Source organism: Schistocerca nitens, chromosome 2, assembly GCF_023898315.1.
Source record: "Schistocerca nitens isolate TAMUIC-IGC-003100 chromosome 2, iqSchNite1.1, whole genome shotgun sequence".
In the NCBI taxonomy this organism is placed as follows: Eukaryota; Metazoa; Arthropoda; class Insecta; order Orthoptera; family Acrididae; genus Schistocerca; species Schistocerca nitens.
In genome coordinates, this window is record NC_064615.1 from 365642717 (window position 1) to 365669280 (window position 26564).

The 26564-nt window shown below is 41.1% G+C and overlaps 1 protein-coding gene across 1 annotated transcript in view; it reads left to right on the forward strand.

Moving 5' to 3' along the window:
• Positions 1 to 1900: 1900 nt before the first annotated feature.
• LOC126234405 (general odorant-binding protein 83a-like) overlaps positions 1901 to 26564 on the forward strand; it is a 72992-nt gene continuing 48328 nt past the window's right edge. Inside the window, exon 1 of the mRNA XM_049943094.1 lies at positions 1901 to 2002. Coding sequence (XP_049799051.1) covers positions 1922 to 2002 — 81 coding nt within the window. The 5' untranslated portion in view covers positions 1901 to 1921. The remainder of the gene's footprint in view (positions 2003 to 26564) is intronic.

The following is a 26564-nucleotide window of genomic DNA, read 5'->3' on the forward strand; positions in this document are numbered from 1 at the left end:
CCCATATAACAAAGTTGGTCGAAAGATTGAATGGTGCACAGATAACTTAGTCTTGGTACTGACTTCTTTCTTGCAGAAGAGAGTAGATCGTAGCTGAGCGCTCACTGCATTAGCTTTGCTACACCTCGCTTCCAGTTATTTCACTATGTTGCCGTCCTGTGAGAATATGCATCCGAAGTACTTGAAACCGTCCACCTGTTCTAACTTTGTTCCTCCTATTTGGCGCTCAATCCGTTTATATCTTTTTCCCACTGACATTACTTTCGTTTTCGAGATGCTAATCTTCATACCATAGTCCTTACATTTCTGATGTAGCTCTGAAATATTACTTTGCAAACTTTCAATCGAATCTGCCATCACAACTAAGTCATCCGCATATGCGAGACTGCTTATTTTGTGTTCACATATCTTAATCTCACCCAGCCAGTCTATTGTTTTCAACATATGATCCAAAAATAATATGAACAACACTGGAGACAGGTTGCAGCCTTGTCTTGCCCCTGAAACTACTCTGAACCATGAACTCAATTTACCGTCAACTCTAACTGCTGCCTGACTATCTATTTAAAGACCTTTAATTGCTTGCAAAAGTTTGCCTCCTATTCCATAATCTCGTAGAACAGACAATAACGCCGGCCGCGGTGGTCTCGCGGTTCTAGGCGCGCAGTCCGGAGCCGTGCGACTGCTACGGTCGCAGGTTCGAATCCTGCCTCGGGCTTGGATGTGTGTGATGTCCTTAGGTTAGTTAGGTTTAAGTAGTTCTAAGTTCTAGGGGACTGATAACCACAGCAGTTGAGTCCCATAGTGCTCAGAGCCATTTGAACCATTTTTGAACCAGACAATAACTTCCTGCTAGGAACCCGGTCATATGCCTTTTCTAGATCTATAAAGCATAGGTACAATTCCCTGTTCCACTCGTAACACTTCTCCATTATTTGCCGTGAGCTAAAGATCTGGTCCTGACAACCTCTAAGAGGCCTAAACCCACATTGATTTTCATCCAGTTTGTCCTCAACTAATACTCGCACTTTCCTTTAAACAATATCTTAGAAGATTTTACCAACGGCGCTGATTAAAGAGATACCTCTGTAGTTGTTACAATCTTTTCTGTTTCCATGTTTAAAGATTGATGTGATTACTGCTTTCGTCCAGTCTGATGGAACCTGTCCCAACTTCCACGCCATTTCAATTATTCTGTGCAGCCATTTAAGACCTGACATTCCACTGTATTTGATGAGTTCCGACTTAATGTCATCCACCCCAGTCGCTTTATTGCACAGCAATCTATTGACCATTTTCTCCACTTCCTCAAATGTGATCCTATTTTCATCATCAATCCTATCCCATTGTACATCGAACTGTGCCAGAAAAATTTGAAGAACGATCCATGGGCATGAAGGTTCTTGTACTCCGCCCTCTATGGCCTCCATCAGCCACCCCCCCCCCCCCTTCCCGCTCCAAAGAGCACCCACTAAATGCTACAGAATATTTAGTGGGGAGGAGGGTGCTATCGAGCGAGAAGTGCGTGCCTCGGACCCAGCTCCTAATAACATACGAGAGGGGTAGTTGAGTGTTCAAAAAGAGCTCCTGAATGCAAATGGTGTGTCGTAGATGCATTCCAGGGTGAATCACCGCCGTTACCAGAGATATGTGTTACTAAAAAGAGATGGTCTTTTGCGGTGTTTAAGGTCACGTTACGTCGCCGGAACCGTCAATGGCAGTAGATGGCTCCTGGAGAGCGGAAGCGGCGGAGAGGAGGTCGGGGCTCGCGGCGCGGAACGCTGAATGGGCCGCCGCCGCGGCGTGCGTGGGCGCGCGTGACGGCCGGCGGGGGCGGGCCGCGGCGGCACGCGAGGCCGCCGTACTTAAGGAGCGCCGCGCCGCCGCCGGCGCCACTGACGCGCACGTAGACGCCGAAGACATGTGGACCCCTCTCCGCCTCTCCGCCTGCGCGGCCCTCCTTCTGCTGGTCGCTGCCGCCCAAGCCTGGGACGTCAACATGGTGAGTACCTGCTTACCGAAAACTACCTCCCGAGTCGGACGGCCAGTAGGGATATCTCGTCATTCCATAGCCGCACTTGTCCGCGTTGTGTTTCCTAGGTATTTCTTCACCAAACAGGGTGAGTTCGAACTCCAAAAAATGGTTCAAATGGCTCTGAGCACTATGGGACTCAACATCTTAGGTCATAAGTCCCCTAGAACTTAGAACTACTTAAACCTAACTAACCTAAGGACATCACACACATCCATCCATGCCCGAGGCAGGATTCGAACCTGCGACCGTAGCAGTCCCGCGGTTCCGGACTGCAGCGCCAGAACCGCTAGACCACCGCGGCCGGCAGTTCGAACTCCATCGACATACTCTCTCAAACTGACCTGCGATGTTTGCCGAGTCTTTTGATACGAGGAACGCGTCGTCTCCAAAAGTTTGTTGTGGCAACGCAAGGTTAGAATAGCCGGTAGTAAAGACCACATTTTAGGCGAAAAATTGGCGTACATATCATTAAAGAACTGCAGCATCATTTTTTTTAAGTCATCAGTCTTTTGACTGGTTTGATGCCCGCCTTGAAATCCTCTACTTCACTAACCTTTCCATCTCAGAGTAGCAATTGCAACCTACGTCCTCAATTATTTGCTGTATGTATTTCAGTCTCTGTCTTCCTCTGCAGTTTTTACTCTCTACAGCTCCCTCTAGTGCCACCGAAATTATTCCTGGTCTCTTAATGGGCCTCCTATCACCATGTCGCTTTTTCTTGTCAGTGTTTTCCATATATTCCTTTCTTCGCTGATTTTACAGAGAACCTCCTCATTTCTTATATTATCAGTCCACCTAATTTTCAAGGGAAGGGAGTGAGACAGGGTTGTAGCCTCTCCCCGATGTTATTCAATCTCTATATTGAGCAAGCAGTAAAGGAAACAAAAGAAAAATTCGGAGTAGGTATTAAAATCCACGGAGAAGAAATAAAAACTTTGACGTTCGCCGATGACATTGCAATTCTGTCAGAGACAGCAAAGGACTTGGAAGAGCAGTTGAACGGAATGGACAGTGTCTTGAAAGGATGATACAAGATGAACACCAATAAAAGCAAAACGAGGATAATGGAATGTAGTCGAATTAAGTCGGGTGATCCTGAGGGAATTAGATTAGGAAATGAGACACTTAAAGTAGTAAAGGAGTTTTGCTATTTGGGGTGCAAAATAACTGATGATGGTGGAAGTAGAGAAGATATAAAATGTAGACTGGCAATGGCAAGGAAAACGTTTCTGAAGAAGAGAAATTTGTTAACATCGATTATAGATTTAAGTGTCAGGAAGTCGTTTCTAAAAGTATTTGTATGGGTTGTAGCCATGTATGGAACTGAAGCATGAACGATAAATAGTTTGGACAAGAAGAGAATAGAAGCTTTAGAAATGTGGTGCTACAGAAGAATGCTGAAGATTAGATGAGTAGATCACATAACTAATGAGGAGGTATTGAATAGAATTGGAGAGAAGAGGAGTTTGTGGCACAACTTGACAAGAAGAAGGGACAGGTTCGTAGGACATATTCTGAGGCATCAAGGGATCACAAAATTAGCATTGAAGCGCAGCGTGGAGGTTAAAAATCGTAGTGGGAGACCAAGAGATGAATACACTAAGCAGATGCAGAAGGATGTAGGTTGCAGTAGGTACTGGGAGATGAAGAAGCTTGCACAGGATAGAGTAGCATGGAGAGCTGCATCAAACCAGTCTCAGGACTTAAGACCACAACAAGAACAATAACAATTTTCAACATTCGTTTGTAGTACCATATCCCAAATGCTTCGATTGTCTTCCGTTGCTGCTTTTCCACAGTCCATGTTTCACTGCCGTACAGTGCTCTGTTCCAAACGTACTTGCTCAGAAATTTCTTCCTGAAATTAAGGCCTACGTTTGATACTAGTAGACTTCTCTTGGCCAGCAATGCTCCTTTTGCCAGGGTTATTCTGCCTTTTAAGTCTTACTCCCTCCGTCCATCATGAGTTATTTTGCTACCTAAGTACCAGAACTCCTTAACTTGGTCTGCTTCATGTTCCCCAAATCTGATGTTAACTTTCTCGCTGTTCTCATTTCAGCTGCTTCTCCTAACTTTCGTCTGTGTTCGATTTACTATCAATTCTTATTCTGTGCCCATTAGACTGTGCATTCCATTCAATAGATCCTGTAATTTTTCTTCACTTTCACTGAGGATAGCAGTGTCAGCAGCGAATGTTATCTTTGATATCCTCCCACCCTGAATTTTAATTCCTACCTTGAACCTTTCTTTTATTTCCGTTATTGTCTCTTCGATGTATAGATTGAACAGAACGGGTGAAAGACTGCGTTCCTGTCTTATGCCATTTTTAACCTGAGCACTTCGTTCTAGGTCTTCCAGACTTATTGCTCCCCCTAATTTTTGTACATATTGTATATTACCTGTCTTCTACTATTGCTTACCCCTATTTTTAGCAGAATTTCGAATATCTTGTACCATTTTAAATTGTCGGAAGTTTCCTTCTAGATCGACAGATCCTGTGAATGTGTCTTGATTTTTCTTCACTCTTGTTTCGAGTACCAAGCGCAACGTCAGAACAGACTCCAAGACATGTTTCCCAAAGCCAATCTGTGTATTAATCTTGTCAGCAACCTGGTTTCATGAGTTATTAAGCTGCGGGGAGGTTGCTGCCTCCCGATAACACTCGGCCCGTCGTACTGAGATTGCTGCCAACCAACCTGAACACCAAAAGTCCGCAGCCGTCCTCTCTGTTAATGGTAGTAGGTTACTTCACGAAACCTAAGCATTTATAATCTGGACGTAGACATTTTAAATTAATTCACTTTGGCCACTGTTGCTCCACGCGTGAAAGGCGATTCTGTAAGATCTGCAAAATTCCTGAGGGTAACTGCAGAGAAGAATGGCGAAAATGTTCCATTAACTGCAGAGTTATGGTGACAATTGTTTTTCTTTATATAGGTTGATATTTACAGCCTGCCCACAAAAGGCAGAAATGATCCGAAGTCCACACTGCACATATTTAATGAATAATTATAGAAAATAATTCATGAGTAGTTGGCGCTAACAGTCAAAGATAAAAATATTTCTTCAGACAAGTGAAAAAGTACCCAAGTCATATATTTCGTTGTTGCGTTAACGCTACGGATTACTGCTATTCTGCTGAGTCGGTAATGTGACATGAATAAATTAATTGACGTTCAAAGAGGTGTGTTGTACGATCATGACCGAAATAACATCATTCGAAAAATCGCAATCGTTGGTTCAAGTCGATCAGATGGACAAATTCTGATAAAAGGGGACTATTTAGAAATGAAAAATATCGTATTTTTAATGAAATGCGGTAAAACCGACTCCGTGTTCCAACACACTTAATATATTTGATGTACCTAAAATTCAACGCAGTTTTAACAGTAAATATAACAATCTTAATAATCTCATGTAGTAATTCCAGTAAATACGCATATGCAATATCCCACAGTTCCCAAGTAACTATTTTCCAGTTACACACATTGGCATTTCAGTCTCAGTTGGTCTTCTCTCCAAACTGGACAGGCTAGAAACTTCCCATACATAGAATTTGTTCGTATGAACGGTAACGGTTCTCACTAGTTGATAATCGTGATGATACGTGAGGCGCACTTCTCGATAACGTTGATCATTCGTTTGCTGTAGCCATCCTCTAACCGTAGATGGCCTTCACTGAAGGAAGAGATACCAGAAACTGCGCCGCGACGTTAACCAGCATATCCAAGGAAGCATTATGTTCCACTTTTCATTTTGCAGTGATACACTTACTAGCAGCATTTATGATACTATAAAGTGCAGTGGATGGAAGGTATTGGAAATTCAGATCTTCTAATGGAGTGATAGTACCATTACAGTCTGACGACAGCATAATGGGTCTACATCATTCGCGAGTGGCGCGTTGAAAGAACGACACTGCATGAGCTCTAATTTCTCTGATTTTCCCGTTGTGGTCAATGCGCATCATTTATGAGGAATGAAATTGTACGTCACCTCAACATTCTTGGAACGTACCTTCCTGAAAATTTGACAGTAACCTTCTCCGTGGTGCAAAATGCCTCCCTACGGGCTTACTATAGAAGCCCGTGGCAAAACGCGCTGCTCTTCTTTGGATCATCTCCATCTATTAATCTTACCTGGTGCAGGGCCCACGCTGATAAACATTACTCAAGAATAGGTCTAACTAGTGTTTTGTGAGCCACTTCTTTGACGGATGAATTAGATCTGGTGATGTAACCTTCTTGTAGACAAAATAATCGTTCGCAAACAGCCTCGCGGAGCTTCTGGCATTATTCAATACGTTATTTATACATATTTATGTCTTTATAATGCTCTGTTGGGATACTTGCTTAGTTACTTTTACATCTACTGAGTTCCCAACATTAAGAACCACGTGTTGAGTGCAGTTACGAAATCTTGAATGAAGACATAGATCTGATCCATATCTGGCAAACTTGTATTTTGTTCACTAAACAACAGTACGAAATTGTACCAAATGCTAGGAACACGGATCAACTTGGGCGCCATTGCCTACGGTCCTCTGCATCTCATAGACAAAGAGAGCGAGCTAAATTTCACAAGATACCTGTTTACAGAATACACTCTCCAAAATGATCACATTATTTGAACATAAATCGGGTCCCATAATTATATAACACAAAGATGTCAGCGACACATGCCTTTAGACATGTACATCCCTCTGAATACTCTTCTTAAAAATGGGAATGACTTGTGCTTTCTTTGCAATCGCTTGCTATCCTCATTGCTTCAGCAAACTTCTATACACTGTTGGCATAATCTGAATTGGTATGTCATCAGCTCCTGATGCGCTTCCACTGTTGGATGATTTCAGTTGATTTACTACTCCAAGATTGACTAAAGTCAATATCTGTCAGTTCTGTGTTCGTGATCTCATTGAAACGAGGAGTTGTATAACAGTTTTCTGCAGTGCAGCCATAGAAACAAGGATCGCCGGTGTTCAAAAGAAATTCAGAATATTGGGAACGAATATTGATCTAGGTCTCGATAAAATTATGAAATACGTGGGGAATTAGCAGCCATCTTATTTTATGAGGGAAGAACGAAAAGTGATGCCTCCAGCTTCGTTAATTGGGTTCGGATGGGGATATTTTAATAAATCAAACGCAGAAACAATCCTTAGAATGTGATCTTTAATTACTAATATTCACTTGTCCACATAATCACCAGCCAATTGGACACATTTCTGCCAACAATGAACAAGTCCTCTGAAGCCGTCACGGAATAAGTCGACACTCTGTTTCCAGAACCACAGTCTCACAGTTCTCTCAAAATCTTGGTCAGAAGCATAATGATGTCCCCGCAGATCGTCTTTCATTATCGGTAACAGATGGAAGTCAGACGGTGCTAAATCAATCTGTCAACATTTGGCTTGTGAAACTCAGTGGTTGCTGTCACAGGACATCCAACTCTTTGTCACACAGGTCAGATGTTCTCGCCTCAACATCTTTAAACTTACTCGCCCAAAGACGCACAGTACTCACATCAACACAATCACCATAAACTGCTTTCATTCTCTGATGAATTTCCTTTGGTGTGACACCTTCTGCTGTCAATAATTCAATGACTGCACGTTGCTTAAATCGCATTGACCGACCGTCTGCACAGGGTTCCATACTTCACACAGTAACAACACAACCGTTCAATGCTAAGGCTTCCCGCCAACTGGAGCTGTAGAGAAGAGGCTACGGAACAAGCCAGTACCTACTCAATACGAATGCTGCCAACTGTTGAAGAGTTGAGAAGGTGGAGGCATTATTTTTTACTCAACCCTCGTACTTTATCGCAAGTCTCTCACACTGCGAACGGTACTAAGTGAGTTTAGGCACAGCTTTTCGTTAGCCCAATAATATAAATTATGCGCAAACTAGTAGACTATTATCATTAACCTGTAACTGTTGTAGGACCACGAAACATATTCTGGCTTCGAAAAGTGATCTTGTCTAATGGAAAACGACGTGTTGAATTCTGCCTATTAGGAAATCCTGGATCCAGTCACAAATCTGATCCGATACTTAGTAAGTTCGTATTTTGCTCACTAAGCGGCAGTGCTGAAATGTATCGAATACCTTCCAGAAATCAAGGAACACGACATCCACCTGGGCACCATTATCTGTCATCAAAATGTAGTTTCACGATCCCAAAATATGTTCCGAGTTCCACAAAAATTATTACTGATTTCGTGCGCTTGAGATGCAAACAGTGATTTTTGCACAAGAAATGCAAACCATGGTCAAAAACGAAGAAGCGTACTCGTATTCTGTGATCTATATTTGCAAGTATACGTTCTGCGCCTTTCTACACTGCCGCCTGTTAACAACAGGTAAAGGACACACCAAGTACCTTCAGAAAAACGTCAGTGACACAAGAAACCTATAAATAAACGATCGTAATATGCCCTTCGATATTCAGGACCATCCAATACAAAAGTAGCGTCAGGAGTGCCTCATAGAAAACTTTTGGAAGTTATTTCGTTCTCACTATGCATGGTGAGCTACGTCAGGGCATCAGAATAGCACAGGCACTCTTAGTGACGGACAGGAGTGGTTCAGACCAAAATTGCTGAAGGCGAAAAATCGCGCTGTTGACAGTTCGTGAGTGAGAGGACGGATAGAAGGTATACGTCAATTAACTTTGTTATTTTAACGGAACTACGCCGTATTTCGGTTCCAAATGTCATTTGCTAGTGTGATAAGGTCAGTGATACTTCACAAGCCTGACAGAAAATTACGGAATAAAAAGGAGTTCAAAACTGAAACCCTTCTGTCGTTCTTGCGAGAGGCTGAGAGGCGCACCATCCGAATGTTATAACACTTTCGATAGAAAATCAGTTCCCTTGGCAGTTAATTTGTAGATGTACTGTGGACACCGTTGGAAGTGCCAACTGAGAACTCTGTTTCCTACCAACAGCTTGATTGATGTGCTGCCGCCCTTCACACCATAAGCAGAAAAGAAGGTTCAGCATAGCGAACACAGATATTTTTTTAGCCTCTACAGACGTGTAATGATGGTTATCCAGTATCCGCATGACGACCTGATATGATAGCGGGGCCTGAAGACGGTGTAATGTAACATCGAAATCGATTGCAAACAAAATAAGATCTATAACTACAGCTGGCGCTCCACGATCTGTCGAAAGACAGATTTACAGAGGTCGTACCGAAAGAAGTGCAATCGGCACCACTAATCAGTGTAGTTACATAGAGAAGTTCTTATTACAACTTGTGGTAGTCGCGAAAACAAGAACTGTCTACAGCACGTCATGTGATACTTCGCTTTCAGCAATTTCGGTCTGAAACACTCCTGTCTGTCACTAAGAGGGCCTCTGCGAAATCAGTATTGGGAAACTGTATCACAGTCACTTAGTTATGGCATCAGTATTTTTATTTCTTGGCTATTCGCATATAAAAAATGCAATACTTGTGACTACCAATGCTACCCCGAGTCCATTGATTTAGGGTCAAAATTGTACAGACAGTAGACGATACAGGTACTAAACTAGGTATTTAGAGATGACGAATCAATAGTCGGAAATGAGTATTTCGTGTTGTATCAGGTCTTGAACAAGCAGTATGCGTGAGACACGTGATTTTACATGCTCACATTTCATAACGTGCGCCTCCGCAGCAGAACGGTTACAAACGTGCAATTAATTTATGGTACAAAGAATGAAAGTGACTTCTATGGAAGCAGCTTTCGAACAAAAACTTGTAAAAATGTGGATTATGTCCCACCCTCTTAAGAAGAAGAAGTTTTGGTTATAAGACACAGAAGATTTTTAGTTGAGTTTAATGAAGAAGAATTTAGTTAATTAGAAAAAAGGAGCGTGTCTGACTGTCATGAGAAGGACCCGACTTCAATTCCCGGTACTCCCCGGTACGTTTCCTCGGAGGGACGAATTGAACGGGTTCCACTCAACTTCGCAATACCCGGAGGGCGGTGCGCCGATCCAATTCTCCTTCACACCGCATTCGTATGGCGCCAAGGAACAGAGGATAATACGGCAGTTCCCTGGACTCAACTTAGAGTTTAGTCTCTTTTAAATATCTTACAAAAAACAAATGTCTGCTGAATCGACGTTGATAGCGCTACTTTGCAAACCAAAACGAAACTGTCTTCGGTTTATCCACTGCAGAGTTTAACACGTTTTCGAGGATGGAGCTGTACTCATTACACGAACTTGCAAACAGGCTTCTAACCTATAGTGCAACAGGATGCACTGACTGATAATCGAATGAATGCATAGATCGAAGTTTCACAGTAGGTAGCACCCATAGTGAAATACGTTTATCGTCGTAGACACAGATTTACGAGAAACTGTGTAGTTGAAGCCACAGAGGCTGGCCTAGGTTCTCGACAGAGAACAGTTCTCATGGCAGAGTTTGAGAGAATGATGCTAGATTGCGTCGGAGTAGATTGATCGATTAGCACCTGTTAACTAGTCTGTAATATGTCCACTTCGAGGAAAACGGTCGGAGGGTATTGATGCAGCAGTAATTACATCCCCACCCCAACCAACGCGTGCAAGTCGTCGTATTCTTTTTCTTTCTTTCAAGAATTCCAGCCCCCTTCCACCTTTTCTTCGGTAGGCAGTTTGGTATGTAGGATCTTGCCAGTCTGGGAAGTCGAATTTCCTCTCTCCTATCCATATGATCTTCTCATTTTGCCTGTAGTCGATTATCTTGTCTTTCATGACAGAGATGTTTATGAGGAATATATTCATTACTTATTTCGTACAGCCGGCCGAAGTGGCCGTGCGGTTAAAGGCGCTGCAGTCTGGAACCGCAAGACCGCTACGGTCGCAGGTTCGAATCCTGCCTCGGGCATGGATGTTTGTGATGTCCTTAGGTTAGTTAGGTTTAACTAGTTCTAAGTTCTAGGGGACTAATGACCTCAGCAGTTGAGTCCCATAGTGCTCAGAGCCATTTGAAGCCATTATTTCGTACATCCCTCCACTGATTTTAAAAATCTCTTTTCTGCTATTTGTATTTGTTGTTATTCGTACCAAGACGTACATAGGAGCAGATACAGATTCAGACTACAATTCAGTTACGAGCAGGAACAGCAGAAATGAGATTAGCGATAAAGTCAACATCGAAATTAGTAGCAACAAATCAGATGAACTTATGGAATTTTGCTACTTGGCAAGCAAAATTACGTATGACTCACGTATCAAGGAGGATACAAGAAACAGACTATCAGAGGAAAAGAGGACATTCCTGGCCAAAAAAGGTCTACTAACATCCAATATCGGTCTTAAGTTGAGAAATAAATTTTTGAGGATGTATGTCTGGAGCACAGCATTGTATGGTAATGTTCATGGGTGGTGGGAACACTAGAACAGAAGAGAATCTAAGTGTTTGAGGTGTGTATCACATTGAAAATTAGGTGACTGAGAAGGTAAGGACTGAGGAAGTTCTCTGCAGAATCGGCGAAGAAAAGAACTTATGGAAAACACTGACGAGAAGAAGGGTTGGATGATATGGTACTTGTTACGACATCAGGGAATAATTTCCGTGGCACTAGAGGAAGCTATAGAGATTAAAAAACTGTAGACCAAGACAAGAGGTTGGAGTATAATTGCAGAAGCAGGGCGCAAGTGCTACTCTGAAACGAAGAGATTGACACAAGGGAGGATTTCATGGCGAGCTGCATAAAAAAATGAAGAAGATACGTGGCAATCTACATGGTGGTGGTGGTGGTTAGTGTTTAACGTCCCGTCGACAACGAGGTCATTAGAGACGGAGCGCAAGCTCGGGTTACGGAAGGATTGGGAAGGAAATCGGCCGTGCCCTTTCAAAGGAACCATCCCGGACAATCTACATGGCTTTGAATCTGCTTACTGTATTCAAGCCTTTGTATCCCTCAACAATTTATAACCCCCCAACAACCTCCATTGTCAATCAAATGATTCTTCAGTATGTGTCTTATCATCCGATCCCTTCTTCAGCAAACTTGTTCAAAAAATGTACTTTTCCCATTTCAGTTCATTACTTCCTCATTAGTTATCCGATGTACCTCTCTAATGTTCAGGATCACGCTGTAACACTGGAATTCAAAGACTTCTATTATCTTCATGTATGAACTTACGATCGTCCACACTTCATTTTCGTAAAATTTTATACTGAGACAAATACAATGTTTTGCAAAGCATTTTCGAAAATTGTCCGTATACGAATTTTGAAGAAAAAGGAAGAGAGTTCCAGCAGGAACCGACAAGGAATTGAAACTGATGAGAAAAAGAGATGCGCACCCAAGTGACAGTGCACTGAACCGTTGACGTATATACTACACACACAGAAAATGACAAAAACTTATTTTTTTCGTGTCCAAACAGGTAGCCGACTTAAGTAAAGGAATTTTGAAAGCTAACTAGCAGTAGTTACGTACGAGGGTGAGTCGAATGAAAACCTTAAATTTGTAATAACAAATCGAAATTTCGCGCCGTTGTCCTGTAAGTTGGTAAGCGTGCTACAAACACCGTGCAGAATGGCATGTAGGTGGCAGCATAGTGCAGATGCTCACATCCCGTCGCAGAATCAGTATAAAGATGGCCGCCCCACTTGTGACTTGCATCAGTGAAGAACAGCGCTCTGTTATTCGGTTTTTGCGTAGTGAGGTGCGAAACCTATTGAAATTCATCGTCGAATGAAGGTTCAGTACGGTGACGCATGTTTGTCACAGCAGAAAGTCTGCGAATGGAGTAGGAAGTTCGCAACTCGTGTGACGTCAGTGGAAGATGCTCCTCGTCCAGGTCAGGCACAATGAGTTGTGACTCCACAGAACATTGCAGCAATTAAAGCCATAGTGAAGGAAAACTGCCGAGTGACACTGAATGACATTGCAGCATGTTTACAGATTAGTCATGGGTCAGCACACCACATTGTGCATGATGTGCTCCAGTTTCACAAAGTGTCTGTGAGATGGGTGCCACGGCAGCTGACTCCTGAAATGAGAGAATGACGTGTTGATGCTTGTGAAGAACTTCTTCGGAGCTTTGAACGAGAAGGTGATGGCTTCCATGCAAGAATCGTTGCTGGGGACGAAACCTGGGCTCACTTCCACCAACTGGAAACGGTGAGAGCAAGGAAGGAATGGCACCATTCCTAATAACCAAAACTAAGGAAGTTTCGAACAGAACCATCAGCAGGGAAGGTTACGCTGACTCTCTTTTGAGACGGAAAAGGCGTCATTTTGGAGCATAACATGCCTAGAGATACCACTGTCACCAGTGCATCATACACAGATCTCCTAAAAAATCATCTGTGGCCTGCAATCAAATCAAAGCGACGTGGATTGCTGTCAGCAGGTGTCCTTTTGCAACATGACAATGCAAGGCCCCACACTGCCTGTACAACAGTTGCAACAATCGCAGACCTGCATTTTGAGTGTCGTCCTCATCCACCATATTCACCAGACCTTGTCCCAAGTGATTTCCATATGTTTGGACCACTCAAAGACGCAATGGGAGGAAAGAAATTCCGTTCTGATGAAGAGGTACGCTATGTGGTGCATGAGTGGTTGTGCGGACTACCAAAAGAATTTTTTTCATATGCACTTTGTAAGCGCTGGAGGACTTTCATTGAGCGTGGGGGAGATTATGTTGAAAAGTGATACAGCTTAGTACCACCTCAGCACAAGAAATAATATTTTTAAAAAATTTAAGGTTTTCATTTGACTCACCCTCGTATATGGTTCATCTATCCATTCTCGTATGATGTCGTCAATATAAATGTTACACAGTAAACGTGACAGCAGCCCTGAAGTAGGCCCTTGTTAACATTTATTGGTTTACTCAGTTCTTCATTGGTTTCTACGACTATCTTGTACGACCCTACAGACTTTTAAGAACATTTATTAATTACTTGGGGTACCCCTCCCTAACCTGAATCTTTCACAATTCCTCCTCCTCACACGATCGAAGGCCTTCTAATGGTCTATAAACGCTAAGTGGGTGTCTATGTTGAATTCCTTATGTTTCCCAACAGTCTGGTTCGATACAAATACACTATCAGTGCATGAGCAGGCTGGCCTAAACTCATTGTTCCTGAAGCCGTAAGGTCTCCATAATTGTTTTCATTCATTAATTTACAGTTTTTCAGAGATCTTATATCGGACTGTTGTAATACTATTCCCATGTAATTGTTACAAACTACTCTCTTTTCCTTCTCAAAAACTGAAATCACTGACATTAATCTACATCTACATGGGTACTCTTCAAATCACATTTAAGTGCCTGACAGAGGGTTCATCGAACCACCTTCACAATTCTCTATTATTCCAATCTCGTAATAGCGCATGGAAAGAATGAACACCTATATATATTTCCGTATGAGCTCTGATTTCCCTTATTTTATCGTGGTGATCGTTCCTCCATATGTAGGTTGGTGTCAACAAAATATTTTCGCATTCGGAGGAGAAATTTGGTGATTGGAATTTCGTGAGAAGATTCCGTCGCAACGAAAAACGCCTTTCTTTTAATGATGTCCAGCCCAAATCTTGTATCATTTGTGTGACACTCCCTCCCATATTTCACGATAATACAAAACGTGCTGCCTTTCTTCGAACTTTTTCGATGTACTCTGTCAGTCCTAGCTGGTAAGGATCCCACACCATGCAGCAGTATTCTGAAAGAGGACGGACAAGCGCAGTGTAGGCAGTCTCCTTAGTAGGTCTGTTACATTTTCTAAGTGTCCTGCCAATAAAACGCAGTCTTTGGTTAGCCTTCCCCACAACATTTTCTATGTGTTCCTTCCAATTTAAGTTGTTCGTAATTGTAATACCTAGGTATTTAGTTGAATTTACGGCTTTTAGATTATACTGATTTATCGTCTAACCAAAGTTTAACGAGTTCCTTTAAGGACTCATGTGGATGACCTCACCCTTTTCGTTATTTAGGGTCAACTGCTACTTTTTGCATCATTCAAATATTCCTTCTAAATCGCTTTGCAATTTGTTTTGATCTTCTGATGACTTTATTACTCGATAAACGACAGCGCATCTGCAAATAACCTAAGATGGCTGCTCAGATTGTCTCCCAAATCGTTTATATAGATAAGGAACAGCAAACGGCCTGTGACACTACCTTGGGGAACGCCAGAAATGACTTCTGTTTTACTCGATGACTTTCCGTCAATTACTACGAACTGTGACCTCTCTGACAGGAAATCACAAATCCAGTCACATAACTAAGACGATATTCCATAAGCACACACTTCCCTACGAGCCACTTCTGTGGTACACTGTCAAAAGCCTTCTGCAAATCCTGAAAAACGGAATCGATCTGAAATCCCTTGTCTATAGCACTTAACACTTCATGTGAATAAAGAGCTAGTTGTGTTTCACAGGAACGATGTTTTCTAAACCCATGTTGATTGTGTGTCAATAGGCCGTTTTCTTCTAGGTAATTCATAATGTTCGAACACAATATATGTTCCAAAATCCTGCTGTGCATGGACGTTAACGATATGGGCGTGTAATTTAGTGGATTACTTTTACTACCTTTCTTGAATATTGGTGTGACCTGTGCAACTTTTCAGTCTTTTGGTACGGATGTTTCGTCGAGAGAACGGTTGTATATGATTGTTTAAGTATGGAGCTAATGCATCAGCATACTCCGAAAGGAACCTAAGTGGTATGCAGTCTGAACCAGAAGACTGGCTTTTATTGGGTGATTTAAGTTGCTCCACTTCTCCGAGGATATTTACTTCTACATTACTCAGCTGTTATCGATTCGAATTCTGGAATATTTACTTCGTCTTCTTTTGTGAAGGCATTTCAGAAGGTTGTATTTAGTAATCTGCTTTGGCAGCGCTGTCTTCGATAGTATTTCCATTGCTATCGCGCACAGAAGGCATTGTTTCTTGCCGCTAATGTACTTCACATACGACCAGAATCTCTTTGGATTTTCTGCCAGGTTTCGAGACAAAGTTTCGTTGTGTAAACTGTTATAAGCATCTCGCATTGAAGTGCTCGCTAAATTTCGAGCTTCTGTAGAAGATCGCCAATCTTGGGGATTTTGCGTCTGTTTAAATTTGGTATGTTTGTTTCGTTGTTTCTGCATCAGTGTTCTAAGCCGTTTTATGTAGCAAGGAGGATCAGCTACGTCGTTTGTTAATTTATTTGGTATAAATCTCTCAATTGCTGCCGATACTATTTCTTTGAATTTAAGCCACAACTGGTCTACACTTATATCATTAATTTGGAATTAGTGGAGATTGTCTCTCAGGAAGGCGTCAAGTGAATTTTTTCTGCTTTTTTGAATAGGTATATTTTTCTCTTATTTTTCGAGGATTTTGGGACTATAATATTCAATCTCGCTACGACAACCCTGTGTTCACTAATCCCTGAATCGGTTTCGATGCCCACTATTAGTTCAGGATTATTTGTTACTAAGAGGTCAAGTGTGTTTTCACAACCGTTTACTATTCGCGTGAGCTCATGAACTAACTATCCTGTTTTGTGGTATTTGTTGTTATACCCCCACAAATTTTACAAATTAAGCAGCCGTAATCAAAGGGATGTTCCACCATACTTCAGAAGTTCCACGTTAATCTTATTTATTCGTATACCTTTCCCCTTTCTTTTGGTTTTCAGAGCTACTTCTCACTTGATAAATCAACATGTAAATTTTTATGTACAAATTCTCCCTCTTATCACGCTTCATCATACCATAACTCTTTATATTACTGAATCCAGTCTTCTTCTTTTATAACGTTCAGTCTTCCAGAATCTCTTTATTTTGTTTCGGTGTTTTACCACCTCATATGCGAACTGCTGATGTTCATGTAAATCATTTTCAGTATTCCTGTGACTTTCTCTGTACGTTTCTTTTACTATTTCCATTTTCTTCTATCACTGGAATTTTGTAGACTACGCGCGATTTTGTAGACTAGATTATATGCGTGCAAGTACGAGCAGCATTCAACAAGTAACGAAACACATTTTTTTAAAAGCAGGTTGGTTTTATTCAGGATGCCAGTACACGATATTGTTCCCCACTCTTTTGGCTGCAGAACTCCATTTTGCAGCATCATCTCCATTCAGTGTTACTGCCTTATGCCACCTTACTGGGAGGGCCTGTATACCCACATGGTACCACTCCATTGATCAACGCCAGAGCCATGTCTTGCTGCATCAGTAACCTCCGTATCTTCCACGTTCTGCTTCCCATGTAACGCTTCCTTCAGTGGGCGAAACAAGTGAAGGTCCGAGATCCAAGTTGTAGGATTGCTGAGGAAGAACAGTCCGTTAAAGTTTTGTGAGCTCTTCTCGAGTTCGTAGACTTGTGTGAGGCCTTGCGTTGTCAAGAAGAAGTTCATCTGCATTTTTGTGGAGATGGAACACGCTGAAGTCGTTTCTTCAATATCCTGAGAATAGCACAGTAGACTTCAGAGTTGACCGTTGCAATGGGAGGACGTCAAACAGAATAATCCATTCAGCGTCCCAGCAGACCGTCGAAAAGACTTCCCTGGCTGAGGGTGTGGTTTGAACTCTTTCTTCAGAGGAGAGGTGGTATGGTGCCATTCCATGGATTGCCGATTTGTTTCGAGTTCGAAGTGATTAACCCACGTTTCGTCGCCTGTGATGATGTTCGACAAAAAATTGTCACAACCAATTCCAAACAGGTGGTCTTCCTTCATGTTTGTGGTCTTCTGTTAAGCCGGTAGGAACCCAATGGGCACACACCTGTGAGTACCCCAGCTGGGGGCGAGTGTGTCAGCCCTACCAACAGAGACGTCCAGCTGAGCAGTGAGGTGATTGATTGTGATCTGTCGATCACCTCAAATGCATGTGTCCACGTGTTGCAACACTGCAGTTATCACAGGTTTGTGCGGCCGGCCAGAAGGCGGGAAATCGGACAGGTTTGCGTGACCTTGGTGCGATGACAACAGCTGCCTCGCCTACCACTCACCGTGCCTTTGTTCAGAATAAGGGTATCCATAGACATTTTACAAGCACCTATGAATATCTGCGATGGTCAGGTTTTCCGCAAAAGAAATTCCAGGCATCTATCTGCTTGGAATGCACTTCCATTGCAGGCGCTATTTTTAAGTATATATATAGCTCCCTCACCTATCGGAACTTCATGTAACTACAGGGGCTGAGGCGGAAGTATTTCACAATGTTTCACAAGAAATTTCGTATTTGGTGCAAATGGCTCTGAGCACTATGGGACTTAACATCTGAGGTCATCAGTCCCCTTGAACTTAGAACTACTTAAACCTAACTAACCTAAGGACATCACACACATCCATGCCCAAGGCAGGATTCGAACCTGCGACCGCAGTGGTCGCGCGGTTCCAGACTGCAGCGCCTAGAACCACTCGGGCACACCGGCCGGCCAAATTTCGTATTTTTTCAACCTAAATTGACCGAGTAAAGAAATGTGTTGCGTTAGTTATTGAACATCCATTGTAATAGAGAAAATTTATTTTGATCCTCGAATTCAGTTTTGTCACTGAATTATGTTGCGATGAGCAGTTGTTACGAGCTTACTTTATTGCTGTAGTGTGTAATTTGTTTATGTCAGTACTACATTAATTATTCGTCTCCTACCACTAATTCCATGTCAGAGAGAACTCAGTTAACGATCCGCCGCACGCAGATTCGTACACAAACAATATAATTTTGATCCTATAGAATCAGGATACTCTGCACACTCATAGCCTCACCTTGTACACCGCTTTGGAGCCCTGTAGAACTTATGTTAGGCGATCAGGTGACCTCCTCTGCTGACGTTAAGTAGTGGCAGTGAAGTGCGAGTGGATTGCATGGAGTAAGATGGGCCGACGTGCAGACGTAATAGAATGGTGGAAACAGTAATTCTGCTTGATCGTGCCCATGACTACACTGTGCACGAAGTTTCACGATTTATTGGTTTATCAACGCAGACTTTCCAACGGGTCTACACGGAAGGTTCTACCACCATAATATGGCGTAAGAACAGCAGCGCTTGATCTACGTGATTTCCAAACCAGGGCAAAAATCTGATAGTGCTCTCCCCCTCGAGCGCTTGAGATAGAATGTCAAAAATTTGAAAAAACTGATTTTTCAATAGTAGGTTTATTTTGTAGCGCACGTCTTTATGGAGAGTTGGATATATAAAACATATATGTTCTAGGAAGTGTAAGACATGTTATTTCATTGTAGGTGTGACACAACACAGTGTCACGGTTCTTTACACAGCATTCTTCTATCGCTCGTCACTGTATTTCGCTCTGTGGAATTCAAACGTGTATATTTTGCAATGGAAGCCATCAAAACTGCATTCGGGACAGTAGACATTAAAATGTCCTGTGGTGCCTCTCCTGTTTCCAGTCAACCGGTTTGACTTCCTACCTCTGTTTTTAAAAACTCACAGTTAGTACTGGGTGGGATTATTTTTGGCCGGGAGAACAAGAACTCTTCAGAAAATTTGCACTCTTTATTGCCTATTAGCTAATAGCTTTCTCTTTTGTGTGACATAAAATTAAATTTAGGAAACGTAAAACCAGTAAAGACAAGAGACAAGCAAGACAGTACACATTTCTTCAATCCTTAGGATTGGATTGGATTCTTATGGGGAGGAGACCAGACAGCGAGGTCATCGGTCTCATCGGATTAGGGAAGGACGGGAAAGGAAGTCGGCCGAGCCCTTCAATCCTTAGGTCCCAGAATTTTTTTCTCTCTAATCTTGCTACAGCTTTACATGGCGTGCTTTCCTTTCTGCAAAAGAATCTATTAACTCATCCAAGTTCATCAAACGTTTTACCACATCAAAAATCAAAATGTCGCTGTCTGATACTGAAAAAACTGTCAATACGAGTAGTACCCAAGACAGGTGTGCTTTCTCGAATTGACAGCATCTATTTTGTCACTCTCTACCAGATAAAACGAAATAGGTCTTTCTAACATTGCAGCAATTGTAAAACACGCCCAAATAAGCGACACTGTTTTGGCGCAAATGGTCATTTTACATAAATAACACGACTGAATATAATTCATGAAGTATAATATCAAATGCCTATTACGCCCACTACAAGCAAAAAGTTTCATGTTAGGAAATAGTTTCACATTTCGTTCATATGCTTCAGTTTCTCAAGCATGAGATCGAAGAGTAGTAGTAGTACGAAATTTTTATATGAATTTGGAATCGTCATATCCTTCCATACAGTTTGTGTGATGTCTCCGTTTCTTCTCCTTCCTCGTTGTAACAAACGATATCGTCATCACTAATTCTGTAACTATTCCTGCCATTGTCGAAACTTATTTTCCAGTTAACGTCGCTAACTCTGCCACAATCACCGAGTCAGTTACCGCGCGTTAAGCTCCGGCTAAGCTTTATTCCATGTCCGTGCAACGCGTTTTCCGCGCTATTTTGGGAATAGAACTTGGGCTGCTAACCAGGGACTGTATAACTGGCCCTTAGAAGTATTGCATTCTGTCAAAAAAAATTTTGTCAAAATTTCATTTTCTTGGATACATCGAGTAGATAATATATAATCGTTTATCCTGTTATTCCTGTTAGTCGTTTATTTCTGAACTTTTAATCTGAATCTATGGATTTCACTAATAATTATAACAGCGCTTATCAATGACACACGCATTCAACCACATAAACCAACAGCGATTGGCCTTCACCCGTTGGGCTTTATTCGGCCGAGCTCGCATAGCCCCATCCCCTTTTGTCTGTGGCAATTTTTTTTAAATTTCTATATGCGACGGGGATTCCCTGGCAGAGACGTCACGGCACTATGCATGCATTCAAACATCAGCTTATGATTCGACAGAAATCAACTTAGAATGTGTTCAAAAACCAACAGGGATACGTTTCAAAATCATACGAACAATCGATAGACATATGTGCGCAGGATACTAGGCACATTGTGAAACAAGGTTTTTTTTCTTCAGGAATAAGAATTTGGCGCTCCCTGAAAATGCCGCGCAGGGCTCTTATCCCGGTTTGCTCCCCCTGATCCAGACCAGAAAAAACAGTACTCATAAAAAGTTCCTAATGGACCAGAATTGGAGACTAATTTCACGCCATGCTAATGTCAACCAGTTTAAATAACGATGGGAATGTGCTATCATGAATGCAGGTTCATAACCAGTTTCCAAAAGAACACTGGAAAGAGAACTGCATTCAGTGGACATTTAAATTTGGGTACCTCACAAAGAGCTGAACATCTTAAATGGGCCAAATGATGCTGGAACTGTATTCTGACTGAGTGGAGATGTGTACTGTGGTCTGATGAGTCACAATTTTGCATCTCTTTAAATAATGTAAGGCATCGAGCACGGCTCAAGTGTTTAATCTGCAGTGTGTGGAGGGTGTAGTACAAGCTGAAGGGGGTTCGGTTCGGTGATGTCTTACTTCTTTCTTTTTTTTCTGTGACTTGACCCCTCTCATTAGGGTTACCAGGAACATGATTAGATTAGACTAGATTAGATTAGATTTACTTTCATTCCAATTGATCCGTAGTGAGGAGGTCCTCCAGGATGTAGAACATGTCAGAAAAACAACAATACATGACAAGTATTTACAACTAAGAAAATGCAAAAAGGTGGAAATTTAAGGAGATGGGACCTGGATAAACTGAAAGAACCAGAGGTTGTACAGAGTTTCAGGGAGAGCATAAGGGAACAATTGACAGGAATGGGGGAAAGAAATACAGTAGAAGAAGATGGGTAGCTTTGAGGGATGAAGTAGTGAAGGCAGAAGAGGATCAAGTAGGTAAGAAGACAAGGGCTAGTAGAAATCCTTGGGTAACAGAAGAAATATTGAATTTAATTGATGAAAGGAGAAAATATAAAAATGCAGCAAGTGAAGTACACAAAAAGGAATACAAACGTCTCAAAAATGAGATCGACAGGAAGTGCAAAACGGCTAAGCAGGGATGGCTAGAGGACAGATGTAAGGATGTAGAGGCTCATCTCACTAGGGGTAAGATAGATACTGCCTACAGGAAAATTAAAGAGAAGTTTGGAGAAAAGAGCACCACTTGTATGAATATCAAGAGCTCAGATGGAAACCCAGTTCTAAGCAAAGAAGGGAAAGCAGAAAGGTGGAAGGAGTATATAGAGGGTCTATACAAGGGCGACGTACTTGAGGACAATATCATGGAAATGGAAGAGGATGTAGATGAGGATGAAATGGGTGATATGATACTGCGTGAAGAGTTTTACAGGGCACTGAAAGACCTGAGTCGAAACTAGGCCCCCAGAGTAGACAACATTCCATTAGAACTACTGACAGCCTTGGGAGAGCCAGTTCTGACAAAACTCTACCATCTGGTGGGCAAGATGTATGAGACAGGCGAAATACCCTCAGACTTCAAGAAGAATATAATAATTCCAATCCCAAAGAAAGCAGGCATTGACAAATGCGAAAATTACCAAACTATCAGTTTGATAAGTCACAGCTGCAAAATACTAACGCGAATTCTTTACATAACAATGGAAAAACTAGTACAGACCGACCTCGGAGAAGATAAATTTGGATTCCATAGAAATAATGGAACACGTGAGGCAATACTGACCATACGACGTATCTTGGAAGCTAGATTAAAGAAAGGCAAACCTACATTTCTAGCATTAGTAGACTTAAAGAAAGCTTTTGACAATGTTGACTGGAATACTCTATTTCAAATTCTGAAGGTGGCAGGGGTAAAATACAGGAAGCGAAAGGCTATTTACAATTTGTACAGAAACCAGATGGCAGTTAAGAGTTGAGGGACATGAAAGGGAAGCAGTGGTTGGGAAGGGAGTGAGACAGGGTTGTAGCCTCTCCCCGATGTTATTCAGTCTGTATATTGAGCAAGCAGTGAAGGAAACAAAAGAAAAGTTTGTAGTAGGTATTAAAATCCATGGAGAAGAAATAAAAACTTTCAGGTTCGCCGATGACATTGTAATTCTGTCAGAGACAGCAAAGGACTTGGAAGAGCAGTTGAACGGAATGGATAGTGTCTTGAAAGGAGGATATAAGATGAACATCAACAAAAGGAAAACTAGGATAATGGAATGTAGTCGAATTAAATCGGGTGATTCTGAGGGAATTAGATTAGGAAATGAGACACTTAAAGTAGTAAAGGAGTTTTGCTATTTGGAGAGAAAAATAACTGATGATGGTCAAAGTAGAGAGGATATAAGTGGCAAGGCAAGAAAAGAGTTTCTGAAGAAGAGAAATTTGTTAACATCGGGTATAGATTTAAGTGTCAGGAAGTCGTTTCTGAAAGTATTTGTATGGAGTGTAGCCATGTATGGAGGTGAAACGTGGATGATTAATAGTTTAGACAAGAAGAGAATAGAAGCTTTCGAAATCTGGTGCTACAGAAGAATACTGAAGATTAGATGGGTAGATCACATAACTAATGAGGAGGTATTGAATAGGACTGGGGAGAAGTGAAGTTTGTGGCACAACTTGACTAGATGAAGGGACCGGTTGGTAGGACATGTTCTGAGGCATCAAGGGATCGCCAATTTAGTATTGGAGGGCAGCGTGGAGGGTAAAATTCATAGAGGGAGACCAAGAGATGAATACACTAAGCAGATTCAGAAGGATGTAGGTTGCAGTAGTTACTGGGAGATGAAGAAGCTTGCACAGGATAGAGTAGCATGGATAGCTGCATCAAACCAGTCTCAAGACTGACGACCACAACAACAACATTTACAACTAAAACAAATAAGCTAATGTACCATTCCACAGGTCCCATGTGGAATGATTGTCATTTTTTAATGACCACTATATGAAAGCGTCATTTTACAAATACTAATGCGGTGAATTTAAAACAAAAAAGTTTTTTTTATTTATTTATAATGTAATAAACACATAATACAACCACTATAATACTTATTTACAATGAACACATTATTGCACTGAAAGGGTGCAGAAGTTAACAGAAGTTAGATTGTACATACACACACACACACACACACACACACCACACACACACACAAACCAGTTGGTTTTACTGAGAAATTCGTCAGTGGAGTAGAAGGAGTTGGCCACCAATAAATACTTTAGGATTCTCTTTAAACAGAATTTCATTGGTTGCTAAGCTTTTTATTGCTGCTGGCTAGTTATTGAAAATGTATGTTCCTGAATAATGCACACCTTTTTGAACAAGACTCAGTGACTTTAAATCCTTGTGAAGATTATTTTTATTTCTAGTATTGATTCCATGAACTGAGCCGTTGGTTTGAAAAAGTGATATATTTTTAATGACAAATTTCATTAAGGAATAAATATTTTGGGAAGCAGTAGTTAGTATCCCTAACTCCCTAAAAAGGCTTCTGCAGGATGTTCTTGAGTTCAAACCACATATAACTCTTACTGCACGTTTTTGTGCCCAGAAAACCTTAGCTTAGCTTGATGAATTACCCCAAAAAATAATCCCACATGACATTATGGAATGAAAGTAAGCACGGTATGCCAGCTTTTTCATTTTTATATCCCCTATGTCTGACACAATTCACATTGCAAATAGAGATTTGTTAAAACACTTCAGCAGTTCTGTGGTGTGCTCCTCCCAGTTGAATTTATTACCAAGCTGTAATCCCAAGAATTTAACAGCGGCCACTTCTTCTATCTGCTTGTCAAGATATACTTGTGGGACACTCCTTACAAGTTCTGAACTGCCTGTAGTGTGTTTTTCCAAAGTTTAGTGAGAAGAATTGGCTAGGAACCAGTGATTAGTGTCCACAAATATTTTATTAGCTGACTTTTCTAAGACTACACTTGAATTGCTATTTATTGCAATGCTTGTATCACCGGCAAACAAAATGAACTTGGCATCTGGTAATGTAACTGATGAAAGGTCATTGATACACACAAGAAAAAGTAAGGACTACAAAATGGAACCTCGTGGGACCCCACATGTAATTAGTTCCCAGTTGGATGATGTCTGATAGCTTGATACATGTCTCTTTCCTAATAACACCCTTTGTTTCCTGCCAGAGGTATAAGATTTGAACCATTTTGCAGCATTTCCTGTTACACTATAATATTCTAATTTATTTAAAAGGATATTGGGATTTACACAGTCAAATGCCTTTGACAGATCACAAAATATACCAGTTGCCTGCAATTTTTTGTCTAATGAATTAAGCACATTTTCACTGTAAGTGTAGATAGCCTTCTCAATATCGGAATCCCTTAGAAATCCAAACGGTGACTTTGACAGTATGTTATTTGAGATAAGATGGTTATAAAGCCAATTGTACATTACTTTTTCTAAAATTTTTGAGAATGCTGGCAACAGTGAAATTGGACAGAAATTTTATGCTATTTCTTTATCTCCCTTCTTAAACAGTGGCTTAACTTCAGCATATTTCAACCATTCAGGAAATATTCCACTAATAAACGATTGGTTACACAGATAGCTTAATACGTTACTTAGCTCAGAATCACATTCTTTAATTAAATTTGTTGATATTTCAGAATAACCACTAGATGTTTTTGATTTTAAAGATTTTGCGATGGACATTATTTCTGCTGGGGTAGTGAGGGTCAAATTCATATTATGGAAATTACTTGAAATATTTGGTTCGAGGTATTCCACAGCAGCATCTACAGAATCTGACAGCCCCATCTTTTCAGTAACAGTTATAAAATGTTTGTTAAAAGTTCTGCAACACTATACACATCTGTCACCAATGTATCATTTACTCTTAATGCTATTTGCCCCTCTTCATGTATGGTTCTACCGGTCTCCTCCTTCACTATACCCCATACCGTCTTTATTTTGTTATCTGGTATGACTATCTTTTCCTTGTAATATATTTGCTTTGATGTCCATATTACAGTCTTTAATATTTTGCAGTATTTCTTGTAATATGCTATAGCATCAACATCAGAACTGTTTTACAAGATACCTCTATTCCTTGGGTAATCCATGGCTTCTTTGTAGACTTTGCTCTAACCTTGGTAAGTTTTGGGGGTAAACAGTGTTTGAATAAGGTAAGCACTTTATTAGCAAAAGTGTTATATTTTTCATTCATGCCTTGGGCACTGTAAACATCAGTCCAGTGAATGTCTCTGAGGAGTGTCCTAAAATAATCAATTTTTGGCTTATTGATTACTCTCTTGAGCTCAGATTTAACAGATTTTATATCCTGTTCTGTATTAACATTTAACAGAAAGAACTGCATGTCATGGTCTGAGAGGCCATTGACTATTGGTTTTGTATTTACAATTTTGTTCATTGAACTTTTCTATAAAGATATTATCAATGGCTGTTTGTGAGCAATTGTCTACCCTAGTGGGGAACTTTACAGCGGGAATTAAGTTGAATATGATAGTGTTACTAACTCAAATAAGTTCTTATAGGGAGGGTATTTAAGGAAATCTACATTGAAATCACCAGCAACCACTATTTCTTTGTTTTTGGTTGTTAAATGGGCCGGTACAGCTTCAAAGTGGTTTACGAACAGATTAAAGTTACCTGCAGGTGCTTGATATACACTTAATATTATGAAGGATTTTTTGTGATTATTCTACTTCTGTTGC